The sequence below is a fragment of the Uranotaenia lowii genome, chromosome 1 (genome assembly GCF_029784155.1).
Source record: "Uranotaenia lowii strain MFRU-FL chromosome 1, ASM2978415v1, whole genome shotgun sequence".
NCBI classification, from domain to species: Eukaryota; Metazoa; Arthropoda; class Insecta; order Diptera; family Culicidae; genus Uranotaenia; species Uranotaenia lowii.
The window spans coordinates 129,137,717-129,155,011 of NC_073691.1; the positions used below are offsets into that span (position 1 = coordinate 129,137,717).

Below are 17,295 nucleotides of genomic sequence, written 5' to 3' on the forward strand. Positions count from 1 at the left end.
TTGTTTTGACGGCATTCAGCTATGTGAATTTCACGTATGAATCAAGTGTTTTTTATTACCTTCTAAGTGCTTCATGTAACTCAAGCAAAAATTCACGTAATGAGTGGCTACGTGAAAATCCAGGTGGATTTAACGTTTTCTTTTCGGATGAGTGAGGGTTTTAGTTACAAATAAAACAAAGAAAATTTTATGGAATAACACATCCAGCTGTGGTGTGATGTTTATGATTTCGGACATTTTGGATGAGAATTTGTTAAGTTAATTTTTTTTCCAAACACCATAAAAATTTATTTGTATTGTAACGATCTATAATAAAATACATTTATTTCACTTTGCTACATCGAAATTGATTTTTTCAAGCACTTTTCCATGTTATTCAATTACTTTCAAAAAATAATCATTACTCTTCGAAACCTATGAACATGGTGAGTTGTTTATGTGGTAAAGTATTCTGATTTATATTTATGTGACTGAACTCTTGATTGTAAAAACATATTTCCATCACGATAAACTCGCTATCCATCGTCATTTGAGACATTTAAATGCTCCATGTTTCACCATGTTCCAATGTTCATGTTTACAAAAACACTGACTCAATCTGGAAAATTGACCGTATACTAGAGAAAAATTCCTAATATGTAAATATGTTAAATATTTATCTTATTTTGTTCAACACAAGATGAAAATTCATCATTTACAGGAGATAAACGTTCTAAGAAACACTATCTTCCGCACTCGCATCACTGCATCCTCATCATCACCAATGTCGTTAGTTGGTACAAGATACCGAATCAATTCTACTTATCGAACGAAAACATCAGACTGGTCCCCACAAAGCTCGAGCTTCTCTGCTTGTCGTCGGTGTAATCTTAATGACGACGATGCCCCCAAAGTTATGCAGCTTATTCTTGGACCGGATGTCAACAAAAGCGCCAACAGCAGGAGCGGCACAATTAGTGCAAGCCGAATTTCTTTTGCAAATCCGGAGGACGACGAGCACATGGTTTCCATTCTATCACAGTTCTGGAAATGTTTATCACTTGATAGCAGCATGGCGATCTTTCGCAGAAACCGAGCCGATTCCGGTGTGCACATTAAGGCGGCACTGTTGTAGACGCAATTTTCGTATCCATATCGGGCACTTAAGGATGAAAGAAAAAATAGATATGATTAATTAGGTATTATACCGATCAAGCGCAATATAAGTAGTATTTTTTATTTTAATGCCAAATCATTAGATCGTTCATTTTAGGAATATACAAAAAATCTTTTCTCGTAGTGTGAATAGGGGAGATAAGGGCATAATGGCCACCTTAAGGAAGACGCTAGAAAACAGCTATAATATGTGACTAACATCATTGTTTCGTGATCAGACACTAAAAAAGTTTATTTCCTAACTGGATTATACTGAAAAGTAGATAAAAACGTATGAAAATACATTTTAAAAATTTTTACCGAAAGCTGATAATCAGTCACTGTAGGGGCACAATGAGAACCCCCACTGGGGCAGAGTGATCACCATTAATTGGTGCACGATGAGCGTTTCCTGCCGGGGAATCTTGTAGCGAATTCAACTCGATGAAGTCAACTGAATAAAAGAGCTACAGCTTGACTTGTTTTCTCTGATGATTTGGCCTATTGGTAAGATGTCGGAGAGATAATCAGTAGGCTCGAGTTCGATACCCTTTCGAGGTGATTTTTATTCATTTGCTATTCATGATCGATGCATTTTACACTAAACGGTGAGCCCTAGATCCATCAAACCAAGCAACACTAAAATAATGTATGAGTTTTTGTAGAATACAAGCAATTCACACACACTCATACATAATGTTTTTGGTGCTTTGCATCACCCGCCAAGATGCTACTAGTCATGAAATACAACAATCAAAATAGTCGATCATGAATGGTAAATGAACAAAAATCTCCTCGAACAGGAATCGAACTGGAGCCTACTGATTACCTCTCCGACATCTAATCAATAGGCCAAATCGTCAGATGTTAAATTGTGAAACTGTAGCTTCAGTTGACTACATCAAGTTGAATTCGCTGCTAGATTATACGACAGAAAACGCTCATCTTGCACCGATTAATTTTGCTCTGTTCGCCCCGAGTCAACAAATTAAAGTAAAAACGCGTTTTAAAATTTGATAAAGTGAAAAAAATAATGATGGTGAAAATTGAGTTACAATGTGTATACCGTGTTGCAGTGCGTAACTACATTATAGGTCAAGATGATTCAAAGATCATAAAAGCTTATTTCCTGGTGCTTGAAAATTATAATATCTTAGTCACTTGAAAACCTAGATGTTTTTGTTTAAATATTTCTGTAAAGATGATAAGAAGATTTCTTTTTTGGTGAAAAATTAATACTATAGGAAGTACGAAACTATTCTTCATGAAAAATTATTTAAGAAAATGCGTATTTTTGTAGAAAAGAGAAAAACTTACTATGCCTCGGTGCTCGTTATGCCCTTATCTCCCTTATGCTTATTTTCCGTTTTGTTTATAATTTGTCAGATTCTATCTTTTTACTTTTTTCTACTGTCCAACTTTCGACGATCCCAGTTTAAGCCCGGTTTACAGTTCTTGTGAACTCGAACTCGAACGTTAACGTGAACTCACCATAGTGAAAAAATATTCCGCAGTGAAATGTCAAATCGTTCAAATCTTCAAAATTCGTAAGAGGTTTGTTCAACTGCAGGTAGAAATTGGTTTCGATCGGTAAATGACAGATCATTCAACCAATGTTTTGATCGATACTTGTCGAACCAATGCTCAAATTTAAATTCAAATTTCTCAAAAAAAACATATATATAACATATATTCAAAACATATTCAGCTTTGAAAACGATTGATTTAATAAAATAATCCCAAAGTTCTTATCTTTGAATAAAATGAATTTAAATTTAATTTTATGAATTTAAAGTATTCCCAAAAAGTATTTATCGATCAAGGAGTAAGGCCGATGACATAGTGAGTGCGATGCGATGCGAATTGGCGGAAAATTCACGGACGCAGCCTACGCGAACTCGAGCGGCGGAACAAATTGACATCTGCTTCGCCGCGTTGAGTATGTCAGGTTTAAGCGATTCACATACATTTTTATCAAATGTGGTTCACCGCATTGAACCGCATTCACCGCATCGCATCGCATCGTATTCACTATGTCATCGGCCTAACGAGCTTTAGCGATTCGTTTCTTTAGAAAAATTTATGGAAAGGACGTTATGAATATAACTTCTACAAAAAAGCCATTTTTTGTTCTTGTTAAAAATTGACAAACAAATATTTCTAAATTACTTTTAGTTAGTGAAACAATTGAAAAGGTTTTTATTTAATTAAAATGCATCAGTACTCTTTTGTTTGTTAATTTTTCTGCTTTTCAGTTCTCCTTAAAACACATTATTTTTGAATGATTTCATAATTTTTTATAATTATTTCCATACCTTTTCTGAAACACACATTTGAACAAAGCGGAATCTATTTTTTTATTTCAATGGAATATGGCCATTCGATGATCTTCATTTACATTTATTCGTTGAGAAGCTCTTCCAACAGGTACATTTATTCGTCGAAAAACTCTTCCAACAGGTGCAATTAAATGATGCCCAAGCGGGTTTTAAAGTTAAAAAAAAAATATCGTATGCGTTTCATTTCGAATCGTAGTATTTTAAGCCTTTAATTGCCTTCAAATGTGCTTACAAATTAAAAAACTAATTTTTTATGAAGCAAAAATTTTTCCGTCATCGGTGAAATTTTTTTCAGAATGCACATTGCCATTCGGACGTGAAAATGAACGCGGAATTTATATTCACCACTCTTGTTCGTTTTCCGTTTTCACGTTCGCTCAGTGCGTTTACACTTCGAGCGGAATGTCAGTGAACGCGGAAAAAATATTCCGCAGTGAAAATCGGGGGAATTGAAATAAAATTAATGTTAAAGGGTTTTGAGCAAGCAAATCAGTTCAAAAATAATCGTTCAACCATTCCGCATCTATTCCACATAGTTTCGCAGCCATGAAATGCAGCATAGTCGAGTTTTTGAAGAATATAAGTTTTTTCATTTTCACGTTCGAAAGAACTGTAAATGCACCTTTAAACTGAAGCAGCGTATACGCTTCCAAAAAATCTCTAGCATATGTTGCGGATAAATTAGACCAAAGACCTCAATCCCGACCAACCGCCGAAAGAAACCCCATAGACTTACCAGCAAAAGTTCAGATAACGAGTGTCGGCATTAGACACTCGTTGTTCCATCTCATCCTGCAGGATGGCCACGAAATCCCGTGAGCAAGTGTTCCAGTGATTCTGCACATGGAAGAAACATGTTTTATGCTTCAGGAACTCTGCGAGGGCACAAAAAAGGAGAAAGAAAAAACAAATATGTAGAATATAGAATTGGCACTGCAGGAAAAAATAGCATGTAACAGTAGAAAGTTAATCAATAAACAGATTTCGTTGGAAACCAGTGCAATAAATAATTGGGACTTTTTTTTCGGAACCAAAAACAACACTGCACGGGTGTGGTTTGTGGGATATTCCATTACTAATTCGATATACGTACAGTTTGTTTCGATCCTTTCATAAATGATGCTATAATTTTTAGTTTCAAAGGCAGAATCTTCAGTTTATATGGAAAAACACAATTTAAATATTGTTGTAGCAAATGATGTCTATAAACGGGGTTGATGTCCCATCATTTTCACCTAACTCAAGATCCTTTTTTTCTAAAAATATTAATCCAAGATAGTTGCAAATCTTCAACCTAGCTATAATAAGTTTTTTATATCGAAAAAGACTTGTACCAAGGATTTCTGAGGCAACCGAAATTAAATATTTAACCTCCCTTTACGGTAAAAAAGGACAATTAGTCAATACTGATGATATGAAGTCGCTTGGTACATCTTTGTACCTGAGAATAATCATATTTTCGTAGGTGATGGAAAGAATTAGAGAAACATGAGCTATCAAAGAACAAAAGAACATAAGCCGTAAATATCATGAATTTTTCGAAAAAGATACAACGGCTTACCGGCAGGACTTGAACCTGCAATCTCCGCTTCAGTAAAACGGCGCGTTAGCCAATTTCATCACGGTGAACAGGATGAAACCGGCCAACACGAGCTATCGAGCTCTGCCGATCAACTGCTGGACCACGAAAACACCATGTATATCCCGCATGTGATCTTTCCTGCTATTGATCTCTCTTGTTTCCCTAACCCCACCCATCGACTCGGGGATAAAGCCGAGCGTTGTACTAAAACGGAGATTGCAGGTTCAAGTCTAGCCGGTGAGCCGTTGTATCTTTTCGAAAAATTCATGATATTTACGGCTTATGTTCTTTTGTTCTTTGATAGCTCATGTTTCTCTAATTCTTTCCATCACCTACGAAAACAAAACATTTAGTCGGTTATGGTCATAAACCTAGACATGAGAAGAATTCCACCAGTCAACTATCGTGCAGTAATGGCAGATGGCAGTGCAATCCCTTTTGCGAAAATATGAAGGAAATTTTGAGATCATGTCTGTATTAGTCTGTGATGGAATGACCTACATACACTGCCGGCCAAAAGTTAGGGATCACCCACAAAAAAACATGCAAATTTTGATCGTTCATATCTCAGCCATCTTAGGACGTATTGCAAATCTTCTGATCTCATCTGAAAGATAATGAGCAATAGCTATTTCGGAGCTATTTTGTCCAGAAGTAATGTTTTAATTTTGTACCTTAAACTGAACCTAAAGTAAAAACATTTCCAAAAATCACACTCAATATTCAAAGCCGATCATCTCAGGATAGGGTGGACGAAATTTCAAAATTCGAGTTGCATTATACGGTCAAAATTGTGTCAATAAAAACTGACGTATTTCTTTCAATTTTGCATTTAAAAAACCTGAACACCCCTCATTTTGAAGGTGTGTGTGTGTGTGTGTGTGTGTGTGTGTGTGTGTGTGTGTGTGTGTGTGTGTGTGTGTGTGTGTGTGTGTGTGTGTGTGTGTGTGTGTGTGTGTGTGTGTGTGTGTGTGTGTGTGTGTGTGTGTGTGTGTGTGTGTGTGTGTGTGTGTGTGTGTGTGTGTGTGTGTGTGTGTGTGTGTGTGTGTGTGTGTGTGTGTGTGTGTGTGTGTGTGTGTGTGTGTGTGTGTGTGTGTGTGTGTGTGTGTGTGTGTGTGTGTGTGTGTGTGTGTGTGTGTGTGCGTGTGTGTATGTGTGTGTGTGTGTGTGTGTGTGTGTGTGTGTGTGTGTGTGTGTGTGTGTGTGTGTGTGTGTGTGTGTGTGTGTGTGTGTGTGTGTGTGTGTGTGTGTGTGTGTGTGTGTGTGTGTGTGTGTGTGTGTGTGTGTGTGTGTGTGTGTGTGTGTGTGTGTGTGTGTGTGTGTGTGTGTGTGTGTGTGTGTGTGTGTGTGTGTGTGTGTGTGTGTGTGTGTGTGTGTGTGTGTGTGTGTGTGTGTGTGTGTGTGTGTGTGTGTGTGTGTGTGTGTGTGTGTGTGTGTGTGTGTGTGTGTGTGTGTGTGTGTGTGTGTGTGTGTGTGTGTGTGTGTGTGTGTGTGTGTGTGTGTGTGTGTGTGTGGTAAATTCGAAGAAGGAATTTTACGAAGTGTTCCCAATGCACGTCGAGTGCCGTGTCTACATGGGAACAATGGGTCAACTCGTTATATACTCATCCGTATATACATATGCCCTAAACTCCACCTGGGGCGTCAGACTAATTCCCAAACCGGTACCTGCCCTAAGGCAATACTTCGGTAAGGGGGTGTCTAATTCGCGCATAGCGCTACTTTCGCAACACTCGCCAAGAAGTTCATATTTTAATTAAATAACATCCTGACCGCCCAACATCATCTTCACGTCCCATCGGCTACGCTGATTGTTTTGCGTAGTTCTTTTCACAGCTTCGGACTCTTTAAGCTTAGTAAAGTTAATCTACGTTATCCTGCGTCAATTGCAATTTGCGTCAGTCTCCAACTCCTTTGTGTGTGTGTGTGTGTGTGTGTGTGTGTGTGTGTTTGTGTGTGTGTGTGTGTGTGTGTGTGTGTGTGTGTGTGTGTGTGTGTGTGTGTGTGTGTGTGTGTGTGTGTGTGTGTGTGTGTGTGTGTGTGTGTGTGTGTGTGTGTGTGTGTGTGTGTGTGTGTGTGTGTGTGTGTGTGTGTGTGTGTGTGTGTGTGTGTGTGTGTGTGTGTGTGTGTGTGTGTTTGTGTGTGTGTGTGTGTGTGTGTGAATTCCAGTGATTGAAATCCTCACCAATTTTCTCATCAGAGGCATTCAAAATACACACTTTGAGGCCTCGCATAGCTATACAGGAGACGATACATATACATTCATTCAAACCTCCCCCCATGAGGAGGATCTGCTCTGAGAGACACTATCCGTTTGCTGCCCCGAACGAACTCTCTCAACGTTCGGTTGCTACATGATGCATGAAGAAGACGAGGCACACATACTCATTTACGTTGTTGAATTTGAATAACTCGAGCCGACCGCAAAGGTTGAGGCAACAACAAAAACAACCGAACTTATTGCGTTGCAGGGCCCGCAACGTATGGTGAAAGAGGGGGGAAGAAAAAGAAATGAAAAAACTAGCTGCCTGCGTGCGGTTGCTGTGCAATAATAGCAATAGCAGAAAAACCTCACGCATTCGATCCAGGCACAAACGAGGAGACTCGGGTTTGCTCTGCCTTTTGAATTCGGTTCCCTCAAGGTTGTAACAGGAGATGAGTGAGAGCCATTCGTTTGGTTTTTTGGATTCGCTGCCTCGAATGTAAATTGCTTCATGAAGGCGGCCATGTTGAGAGCGTATACATCATCGGTTTTGTCGTTTTCGCTGCCTCAAAGCAACCTTTGCTTCCGAGTAAAGCGTTGAGCGAGAGATGGTTGATCAACTCATGCTCAGCAAAATTCAATCACTGGTGAATTCATTCTTCAGTTGTCAAAATGCCGTCCAAGGAATAAGAGCTGCGTATCAAAATTTTGCTCGCGCTTCGCGAAAATCCGAGCTACTCGCTCGAAAAGCTGGCAGAATCGCTAAAAGTTTCCAAATCAACCGTTACAAATGTGATTAAAGTGTTTGGGGAAAGTTTGTCGACAGCCAGGAAGTCTGTATCAGGGGGGATATCGAAAACAGGAAGCCGCTGAGACGACAAAGAGAGTTGCCGGTAGTTTCAAGCGAAACCCTAACCTCACTCCCCGAGATGCCGAAAATAAGCTGGGTGTATCGTCTACAACCGTGCATCGAACCAAAAACGAACCGGACTATCGACTTACAAGAAGGTAGTGACTCCAAATCGCGATGATAAACAAAATACGTACGTCTATTGTACGTCTATATTGTACGTCTCGGTGGTCTAGTGGTTAGCGTGGTAAGAAGGTAATCGCTAGTCCCACTGATGGCATGGGTTCGATTCCCATCTCGGTACTGGGTGTTAAATGTTAATCTTAAGTTGTCCGCGTCATTTATTCAGTCTGTAACCCGTCCGCGTCCGCGATCCCGGAGGCTGTACACGACGTTGCTGACGAAGTTTGACTGCGTGGTAATGGACGACGAAACCTACGTCAAAGCCGACTACAAGCAGCTTCCAGGACAGGAGTTTTATACGGCAAAAGGAAAGGGAAAGGTAGCAGATATTTTCAAGCACATGAAACTGTCAAAGTTCGCGAAGAAATATCTGGTTTGGCAAGCTATCTGTACCTGTGGCTTGAAAAGAAGCATTTTCATAGCTTCCGGGACTGTCAACCAAGAAATTTACGTGAAAGAGTGTTTGAATAAACGTCTGCTGCCTTTCCTGAAGAAACACGGTTGTTCCGTACTGTTTTGGCCGATTTGGCATCTTGCCATTACGGTAAAAAGGCCATGGAGTGGTACGCCGCCAACAACGTGATGGTGGTTCCCAAGGACAAGAACCCTCCCAACACGCCAGAGCTCCGCCCAATTGAGAAATACTGGGCTATTGTCAAGTGGAACCTAAAGAAGACCAAAAAAACTGCTAAGGACGAGCAGCAGTTCAAGGCAAACTGGCTTTCTGCGGCGAAGAAGGTGGACAAGGTGGCTGTACAAAATCTGATGACAGGGGTTAAGCGTAAGGCTCAGCAATGCGGATTTGTAAAAGCGGAAGCCTAACTGAATATTTTCCCTGAATTTTATGCTAATAAACATGCTTGGCACTGCTCCTCAGATTAGCCCGTTCAAAGTGGGAGAGTGTAGCTTTTTCAATCTTATCCTCCCAAACTGTGTAACTTTCAAAATTTCTCAGTTGTCGACAGAGCGAGCTTGGTCCACCCAAGTGTGAGGAAGAGAAGCAAGCCAACTGAGAAAGAGCGTTCTCGGTTCAGATAAACCCGTTTGCAAATTGGGCGAAAGAGAAGCTTCAGTGCAACCTCTGTTAGTCTTAATCGGTTGCGTGTTGCGTTTGGATTGAAGTTCGGTTTGTTCGGTGTGATAGATTTCGCAATGGCAAGCTACGAAAGTTTTTTCCTGCCCAAAACCATTGTTAAAAGTAATGGTGAAGAAAGCGTTGTCGTGTTTTGTACGCTTTGTGGCGAAGATTCAAAACCGTTTTCATGCCACACCAAGTTTAATCTGACGCGGCATCTCGTTGCAAAACATCAGAACACGGCTAAAGAGTGTGGCCTTTTGAAAAAGGATGACAAGGTTGTTAATTACGGCGATAATCCACCAAAGCAAGCCCGTTTTCATGTCAGCATGGATGTAAATAAATATGCTGCATGCATGGCTCGTTGGGTGGCGGAATGCAATATTCCGCTAGCTTTCTTTTCCAAGGATTGTGCTCAGTACGTGCTGAAACCTCTGGAAGATGGAATGAATATTCCTAACACAAACAGAAAAAACGTAATGAAATACGTCACTGCTGTTTCAAACCGGATGGAAGAATACTTAAAATCGGAAATGCGTGGCAAAATGATTTGCACTAAAGCGGAACTGGCTTCCTGTAAAGGGCGTTCCATATTAGGTATAAATTCCCAATTTTCGGTCCAGGGGCGTTTAGTGGTGCGAACTTAAGCACAAGTAGAACGATTTGAACGAAACACAGCCGAAAACTTATTCGTAGAAGTTCAGCGCGTACTCGAAAAGTTTGAAATCCCACTGAAGCACATCTATAGTGTAACAACAGATAACGGTAAAAACGTACTAAAACTTGCTACTTTATTAAAAACCCAGCAAGAGTATGATCTGACCGAGCAATCTACGTTAGACAGCACAAACGACGATATCGAAGTGGAAAATTCAATGGATGACGATGAAAGTGGGCCAAGGTATGTTAAAATATTGATATTTTATGATTGTTAACTCTTTTAAATAATTTTAAAAAATTTGAAATGGACAAAAATGGCAAAACTAACAAAATGACATACAGGTACGACAAAACTTTCAAAAGTGACAAAAATTAAAAAAACAGAAAACAGCTATAAAACAGGAAAAACTGACAAAAAAGACATAAATGACAAATCTTTCAAAAATGACAGAAAAAACGACATGAATGACAAAATTTCTTTTAATAACAAAAATGGCATAAATAACATCAATGAAATGAATGAAAATAAATGACAAAAATAAATAAAATTTATACATAACAGAAATTTTCAAATTTGAAGTTACAAAAACCACAACAATTACGAAAATATTAAAAATACAAGAAAAACAAAAATTAATACAATGAACAAACTACAAAAATGAATAAAATGAATAAATGGCATAAACTACAAAAAGAAAAAAATTAATAGAATAAATAAAATCAGTGAGATGATTTTTTCTTTTTTTCAAAATGACAATACTGACACAAAGGACAAAAAGGGAAAAACTGACAAAGGTGTACCAATCAAATGAAATTCAATTCATTCAATTAAAAAATTTAATTTATATTCACTAAAGTTTGGATTTTTTTTTGGGAAATTAAACCAGACAAAGAATCTAAAGAAATTTTGATATTTTTTTTAGCTTTGACTCATCTGTTATTGATGTTGATTCCTTAAATACAGATGAAGAATCTGAATGTTTAGAATTACCTGAGTATGAAGACGATTTGCCTATTATTCATCAAGCACATTTCAATGGTCTTCGATGTGCAGCTCACGATGTGCAGCGGTCAGTACACGATGTTTTGAGAACAAAGTATGTATCTCAGCTTTTAATAAAAGTGCGTAAGCTCGTCAGCATGATGCGGAAGCACCCGTACAAAAATGCGTTCATTTTGGATAAATCCCGAAAACTTCCAAATTTTGATGGCGAAACGAGATGGGGATCGTCATACACCATGGTTGAATGTGTGCACAAGCAATCTTCTTTTATCCAGGTAAGAGATGAATCAGCGGAAAGTTGATAATCTCTATAATATATATATTATTTTAAAACTTTTCCAGGCTATGCTGCCACAAGATGCGACAGTTATTTTCAGCACACGTTTTTGGGCACAAATAGAGCAGTTTATTGAAGCCTCATTCCCTGTTTTTGTTTTAACTAAACGAATACAGGAAGAATCATTAACTTGTGGATCCTTCTACCTATATTGGAGGGAGTGTTGTTTCGAATTGGAAGAGATGAACAACAGATTGGCACAGACATTGCTGGAAGCGTTAATGACCCGACAACATATGTGGTTTGAAAACAAGGCATTTTTGGCAGCACTCTTTGTGGATCCTCGGCTGAACGAATTTGAACCACCTGTATTATCACAAGAGCAAGAAACAATTGCAATGGTAAGTTCATGAGGTGTACAATTTATTTAAAAACTCGTTGGATATTAATGGTGCGATTTTCATTCAAGAATCAATTGTTGAATACCTGGGCTATATTACGTACTATGTTAAGCCCAACAGTAGAACAAGCTCAATCGAACAATGAGGATCAACCAGGACCAAGTACTTCTAAGTTCGCGAGGATCACAAAATTTTTGAAGCTCAACAGTCAAGCCAAAGTTTACTCTGGCGATATGGAATATCGCCTTAAAAAATCCGTTATGAGAACGGTGTACCATTAGATGCAGATGTTTTAATGTGGTGGTATAATAGAAGATCGCTGGATAACGATTTGGCTATGCTTGCGATAACCGCTTTACAAACTCCGTGCACAGAAGTTTCCTGTGAACGGGCGTTTAATGGATTAGGACAAATTCTAACCAAAACGAGAAAACAACTTTCATCGATGTCTCTTCAAGAAATTTTATTAGTTAAAGCCAATATCAACCTTTTGGATGACGTGTATTTCAACTTTAAATTTAATTAATGGAAATGTTGCTTAATATTTGAATTTGTGCCTTTTTTCTTATAAAATGATTCTGTTGTTTGTTGAACTTTTTTAATTTTTTTAAATTTTTCCTCATTAATATTTTGATATTTAATATGATTATTTTAGACCATGGATTTTCAATATTTAAATTTATGTTCATTAATAAACACATGAAAATACTTTAAAAAACGTATCTCCACATACCGATGATGACTTCCCTGATTGATAGAGTATTTTTATTCTAGATCTTATTACATATAAGTTCTGAATTTTTAAAAAAAAGTGTGTTCAGCACTAGCTTTGATAAAAAAAAAAGATCAACAAAAGTACTTGTTGAACAAAATTTGTATTACTTTATCGATCTTTGGTAATAAACCATAACTAATGGACAAATAAACCTAGAATAAAAATATAAGTTTTTTATACTATGACTTAATATTGACTCAATTCCAAAGATTCAATTAAGTTTAAATTTTCTGTAAAATTTCGTCAAAATTCAATTTAGTTTAAATTTTCTGTAAAATTTCGTCAAAATTAAAGTTTTTGCTAATTTGGTAAAAATTAACTAGAAGAAATTTCCGTAACTTTTTTCTCAGAATGGAAAATGACTCGCGATGTTCAGCAAAGTTGATCATTGATTTAAAGCTGACAGAATTGAATATTTGGATTCGATGCACCCAAATCAGTCAAAATCAGTTTTGAGATTCCGAAAAAATGTGAATTTTGTTGCTTTGTGTCATTTATAAGATAAGATTAGATAAGATCCCTGAATATTTTACACGATTTGTTTATTATGCGTTTTCATGCACTCAGACCAAATTAGGACTAATTTGAATGATTTCGTTTTTGTACTTTGATTTTTGATGAACAAAATAAAGATTTTTGGATAATTTAGTGAATGTTACTAAGCAAAGCGGTATTTTTGAAAATTAATTTTGAATTTTTAGTTTTGATGATTGGTAGGTATCAAACTCAAATGAGCTTCAGGTGCCTTTTTAAACAAAAAAAAATTAAAAACTTTCAAAACCCACCAACTTGTGTCGAAAGTTAACTTACAAATGAACATTCGAAAATCTGCATCAAATCAGATAAAACATATTTTTTGCTGATTTTTTTTTTTTTACAGAATAAAAATATTATTTGAAATTATTCAAATGATTATTTGGACATAACAATTGAACGAATAGAGTAGAGGAAAAGTTGTTTACTCAGTTTGGAGCAACTTAAAAAAAAATCTTTTTCATACAAGTTCATATTTGGAAAATTTGCATATCAAATGTCACAACTTTGAGAGGGCATGAATCTTTATTTGTTGTTAGACAATCAACAACTCTGTGGTCGACTACGAATGTAAAAAATACCTTAAAAACAAATTCTTTTTCAAATTCTAATAATTTCGGACAGGAATTTTTTAATGGAAATCTATCCATGCATAAATAAGTGAGGATTCAATGAAAACGTTAACTGCTGCATTCATTTTTGGCTTTGCATCGCTGTATCTTATTTTTTTCTGAACCGAATTTTATAACAAAAATTTTAAATTAATTCCGTTATTTTGGTTATCATTTTTATCCAACTTAATCCAACCTAACTTTTTTCGTACGCTTCGGGTGAAATTGACCCGAACAGAGCAGGAATGTTAAACACCCATGCGTTGAAATCATTCTGGTCTGATATAGACACTGAGCTACACAGCAGCGGCGCTAGAGCGAGATTTTCTAGCCAGCTCCTTCTCTCATCCTTAGAGCGAACGATTTCCACCCGACCGACAGAGCAACCGCAATCGGGCGCTCTCGGAAAAAAGTGTGGCGAACGTGGATCGGCAGAGCAGAGCTCTCGGAAACCGAATTGATTTTTTTTTTTTTTTAAATATGTCTTTATTTGTATCAAATCATGATTACACTTATATTACATTATTGCATTAAACTAGGTGTTCAGCTCAATAATGAACTGTTCATAGCCCTATAAGTAACTAGATTATAAAAATTTATTTATAAGATTTAAATTTGCTGAGCGCAATCAAGTTTTTAATGTAGGAGAACATCCTGTAATAGCAAAAATATTTTATACTTAAAACTAAACACTATCTTAAAATTAAACTAAACATAAAGAGAACGAATCTCTGCGATGGAAGACTGCATCGATTTGCCTCTGAAGTTGGAGATGATTTTGTTGGCCATCTCTTCGATAGATTCAATGCCTGCAATCCGATGAAGATCTTCGGTGCTGTGCCAAGGTGGAAGCCGCAAAATCATTTTCAGAACTTTGTTCTGAATCCTCTGGATGACTTTCTTCCTCGTTGCGCAGCAGCTAGACCAAATCGGAACTGCATACATGATCGCTGGTCGGAAAACTTGTTTGTAGATGAGCATCTTATTTCGCAGACACAACCGGGATTTCCTGTTGATGAGAGAATAAAGAGATTTAGTGTATTTATTACATTTAGATTGAATATCTTCAATGTGATTTTTAAAAGTAAGATTCCGATCAAGTGTAAGTCCCAAGTACTTCACGTGATCAGACCATTCTAATGAAACCCCATTAAAAGTTATGGAATGATTTTCATTAGGTTTTAAAAAATTTGCTCTTGGCTTATGGGGAAATAAAATAAGTTGAGTTTTGGAAGCGTTAGGAGAAATTTTCCACATTTTCAAGTAATTCAAAAAGGAATTTAAATTTTGTTGCAATCTACTGCGTACCACCCGTAAATTTCGACCTTTTGCTGAAAGCAAAGTATCATCAGCAAATAATCTTCTACCTTTTCCTTCTGGTACATCAGGAAGATCAGAAGTAAAAATATTGTATAAAATCGGCCCAAGTATACTGCCTTGAGGGACACCAGCTCTAATGGGTGTCCTTTCAGAGCATGAATTTTGATAGCTTACTTGTAAGGTTCGGCTAGTCAAATAATTTTGAATAATTTTGGTGAGATATACTGGAAAATCAAATCGAGCTAATTTAGCTACTAAACCTTTGTGCCAAACACTGTCAAAAGCTTTTTCAATATCAAGAAGAGCAACACCAGTTGAATAACCTTCAGATTTGCTAGCGTTAATCATATTAGTTACACTCAAAAGTTTATGTGTAGTAGAATGTCCATGACGAAAACCAAATTGTTCATCAGGGAAAATGGAATTCTGATTAATGTGAATCATCATTCTATTCAAAATAACTCTCTCAAATAGTTTACTTAAAGATGGAAGCAAACTAATTGGTCGATAACTTGAAGGCTCTGAGCACTTTTTCCAGGTTTCAAAATTGGAGTTACTTTGGCATTTTTCCATTTATTGGGAAAATAGGCCAAGTGAAAACATTTGTTGAAAATTTTAACTAAAAAATTTAAAGTGCTTTCAGGCAACTTTTTAAGAAGAATATAGAAAATCCCATCTTCCCCTGGAGCTTTCATATTTTTAAATTTTTTGAAAATCAATTTAAGTTCATCAATATTTGTCTCACAAGAACTTTCAAACACATTTTGCTTAGAAAGAATATCATCAAATTCTAGGGAAATTTGAGCATCAATTGGACTTACAACGTTTAAATTAAAATCATGAGCAGACTCAAATTGTTGGGCTAATTTTTGAGCCTTTTCTGAATTAGTTAAAAGAAGTTTATCCCCATCTTTCAAAGTAGGAATTGGCTTCTGGGGCTTTTTCAAAATTTTAGTTAATTTCCAAAATGGCTTTGAGTAGGGTTTTATGTCCTCTACTGCTTTAGCAAAATTTTCATTACGAATGAAATTTAAACGACGTTTGATCTCTTTTTGAAGGTCGCAATAAATTAATTTCAAATAAGGATCTCTAGTACGTTGATATTGGCGTCGACGAATGTTTTTCAGTCGTATCAAAAACTGAAGATCATCATCAATTAAAGGTTGATTGAATTTATGTTTAACTTTAGGTATTGAAGCGACTTTAGCATTGACTATTGCAGTTGTCAAATTTTCTACAGCCAAATCAATATCTTCTATTGAATTCAGTGGAACGTTTACATCTAAATTACGTTCAATAAAATTCATATATCGCTCCCAGTTAGCCTTTTGAAAGTTAAAAGTTGATTTTAAAGGGTTTTCAATGGGACTTTGGGATAAAGAAAATGTTACTGGAAGGTGGTCTGAATCGAGGTCCGCATGAGTAACTAATTGACTACAATGCTCGCCTAAATCCGTTAGAACCAAATCAATTGTGGAGGGATTTCTAATTGAAGAAAAACAAGTATGCCCATTAGGATATTCAACAGTATAAAAACCTGCAGAGCAATCATTAAACAAAATATTCCCATTAGAATTTGATGAACTATTATTCCAAGATCGGTGTTTTGCATTCAAGTCACCAATAATGAAAAATTTAGATTTATTTCTGGTGAGTTTTTGTAAATCTCCCTTCAAAAAATTTTTCTGTTCACCGCTACATTGAAAAGGCAAATATGCGGCAACAATTATAATTTTCCCCATAGAAGTTTCTAATTCAATTCCAATTGTTTCTAAGACTTTTGTATTGAAAGAAGGAAGAAGTCTAAATTTGAGACGACTATTGATGACAATAGCTACACCCCCACCTTGTCGATCAAGTCGATCATTTCGTAAAATTTTAAAGAAAGCATTGCTTTTCAAGTTATTGTCTGGCTTTAAAAAAGTTTCAGTGATGGCAGCAATATGTATGTTTTGAGTTTTCAAAAATAAAAAGAACTCGTCTTGGTTAGCCAGCAAAGATCTAGCGTTCCAATTCATAATATTTAAACATCTATTTGGATCCATGAGGGAATCGTAAAGTCATAATAATTTTGTTAGCATAATTAAAAGAAGTTTGGAAAGCTTCAAACATTGAATTTGCTTTCAACATAAGTTGCATCATTTCCATTAAATTTTGATGCAAAAATTTTAATTTTTCCTCAGTAATCTCACCCAAATCAACAAAATTGTTAGGATCAGAAAATGAAGGAGAAGAAAAAGTATTTGAATTTCGGGGATTTTCCCAAGCCTTCGCATGAACGTTGAGACTTGGTTTTTTCCCATTTTTATTAGTTAAACCTGAAGAGGGCAACCCATTTTCAACCACCT

General features: G+C 36.6%; 1 protein-coding gene across 2 annotated transcripts in view; it reads right to left on the bottom strand.

The window, feature by feature from the left end:
- Nucleotides 1-277: 277 nt before the first annotated feature.
- Nucleotides 278-17,295, bottom strand: part of LOC129739988 (uncharacterized) — a 108,232-nt gene continuing 91,214 nt past the window's right edge. For both annotated transcript variants that reach the window (XM_055731570.1, XM_055731569.1), the window contains 2 exons: nt 4,210-4,348; nt 278-1,141 (listed from right to left, as the gene is read on the bottom strand). In XM_055731570.1, coding sequence (XP_055587545.1) covers nt 802-1,141; nt 4,210-4,348 — 479 coding nt within the window. In that variant the 3' untranslated portion in view covers nt 278-801. The remainder of the gene's footprint in view (nt 1,142-4,209; nt 4,349-17,295) is intronic.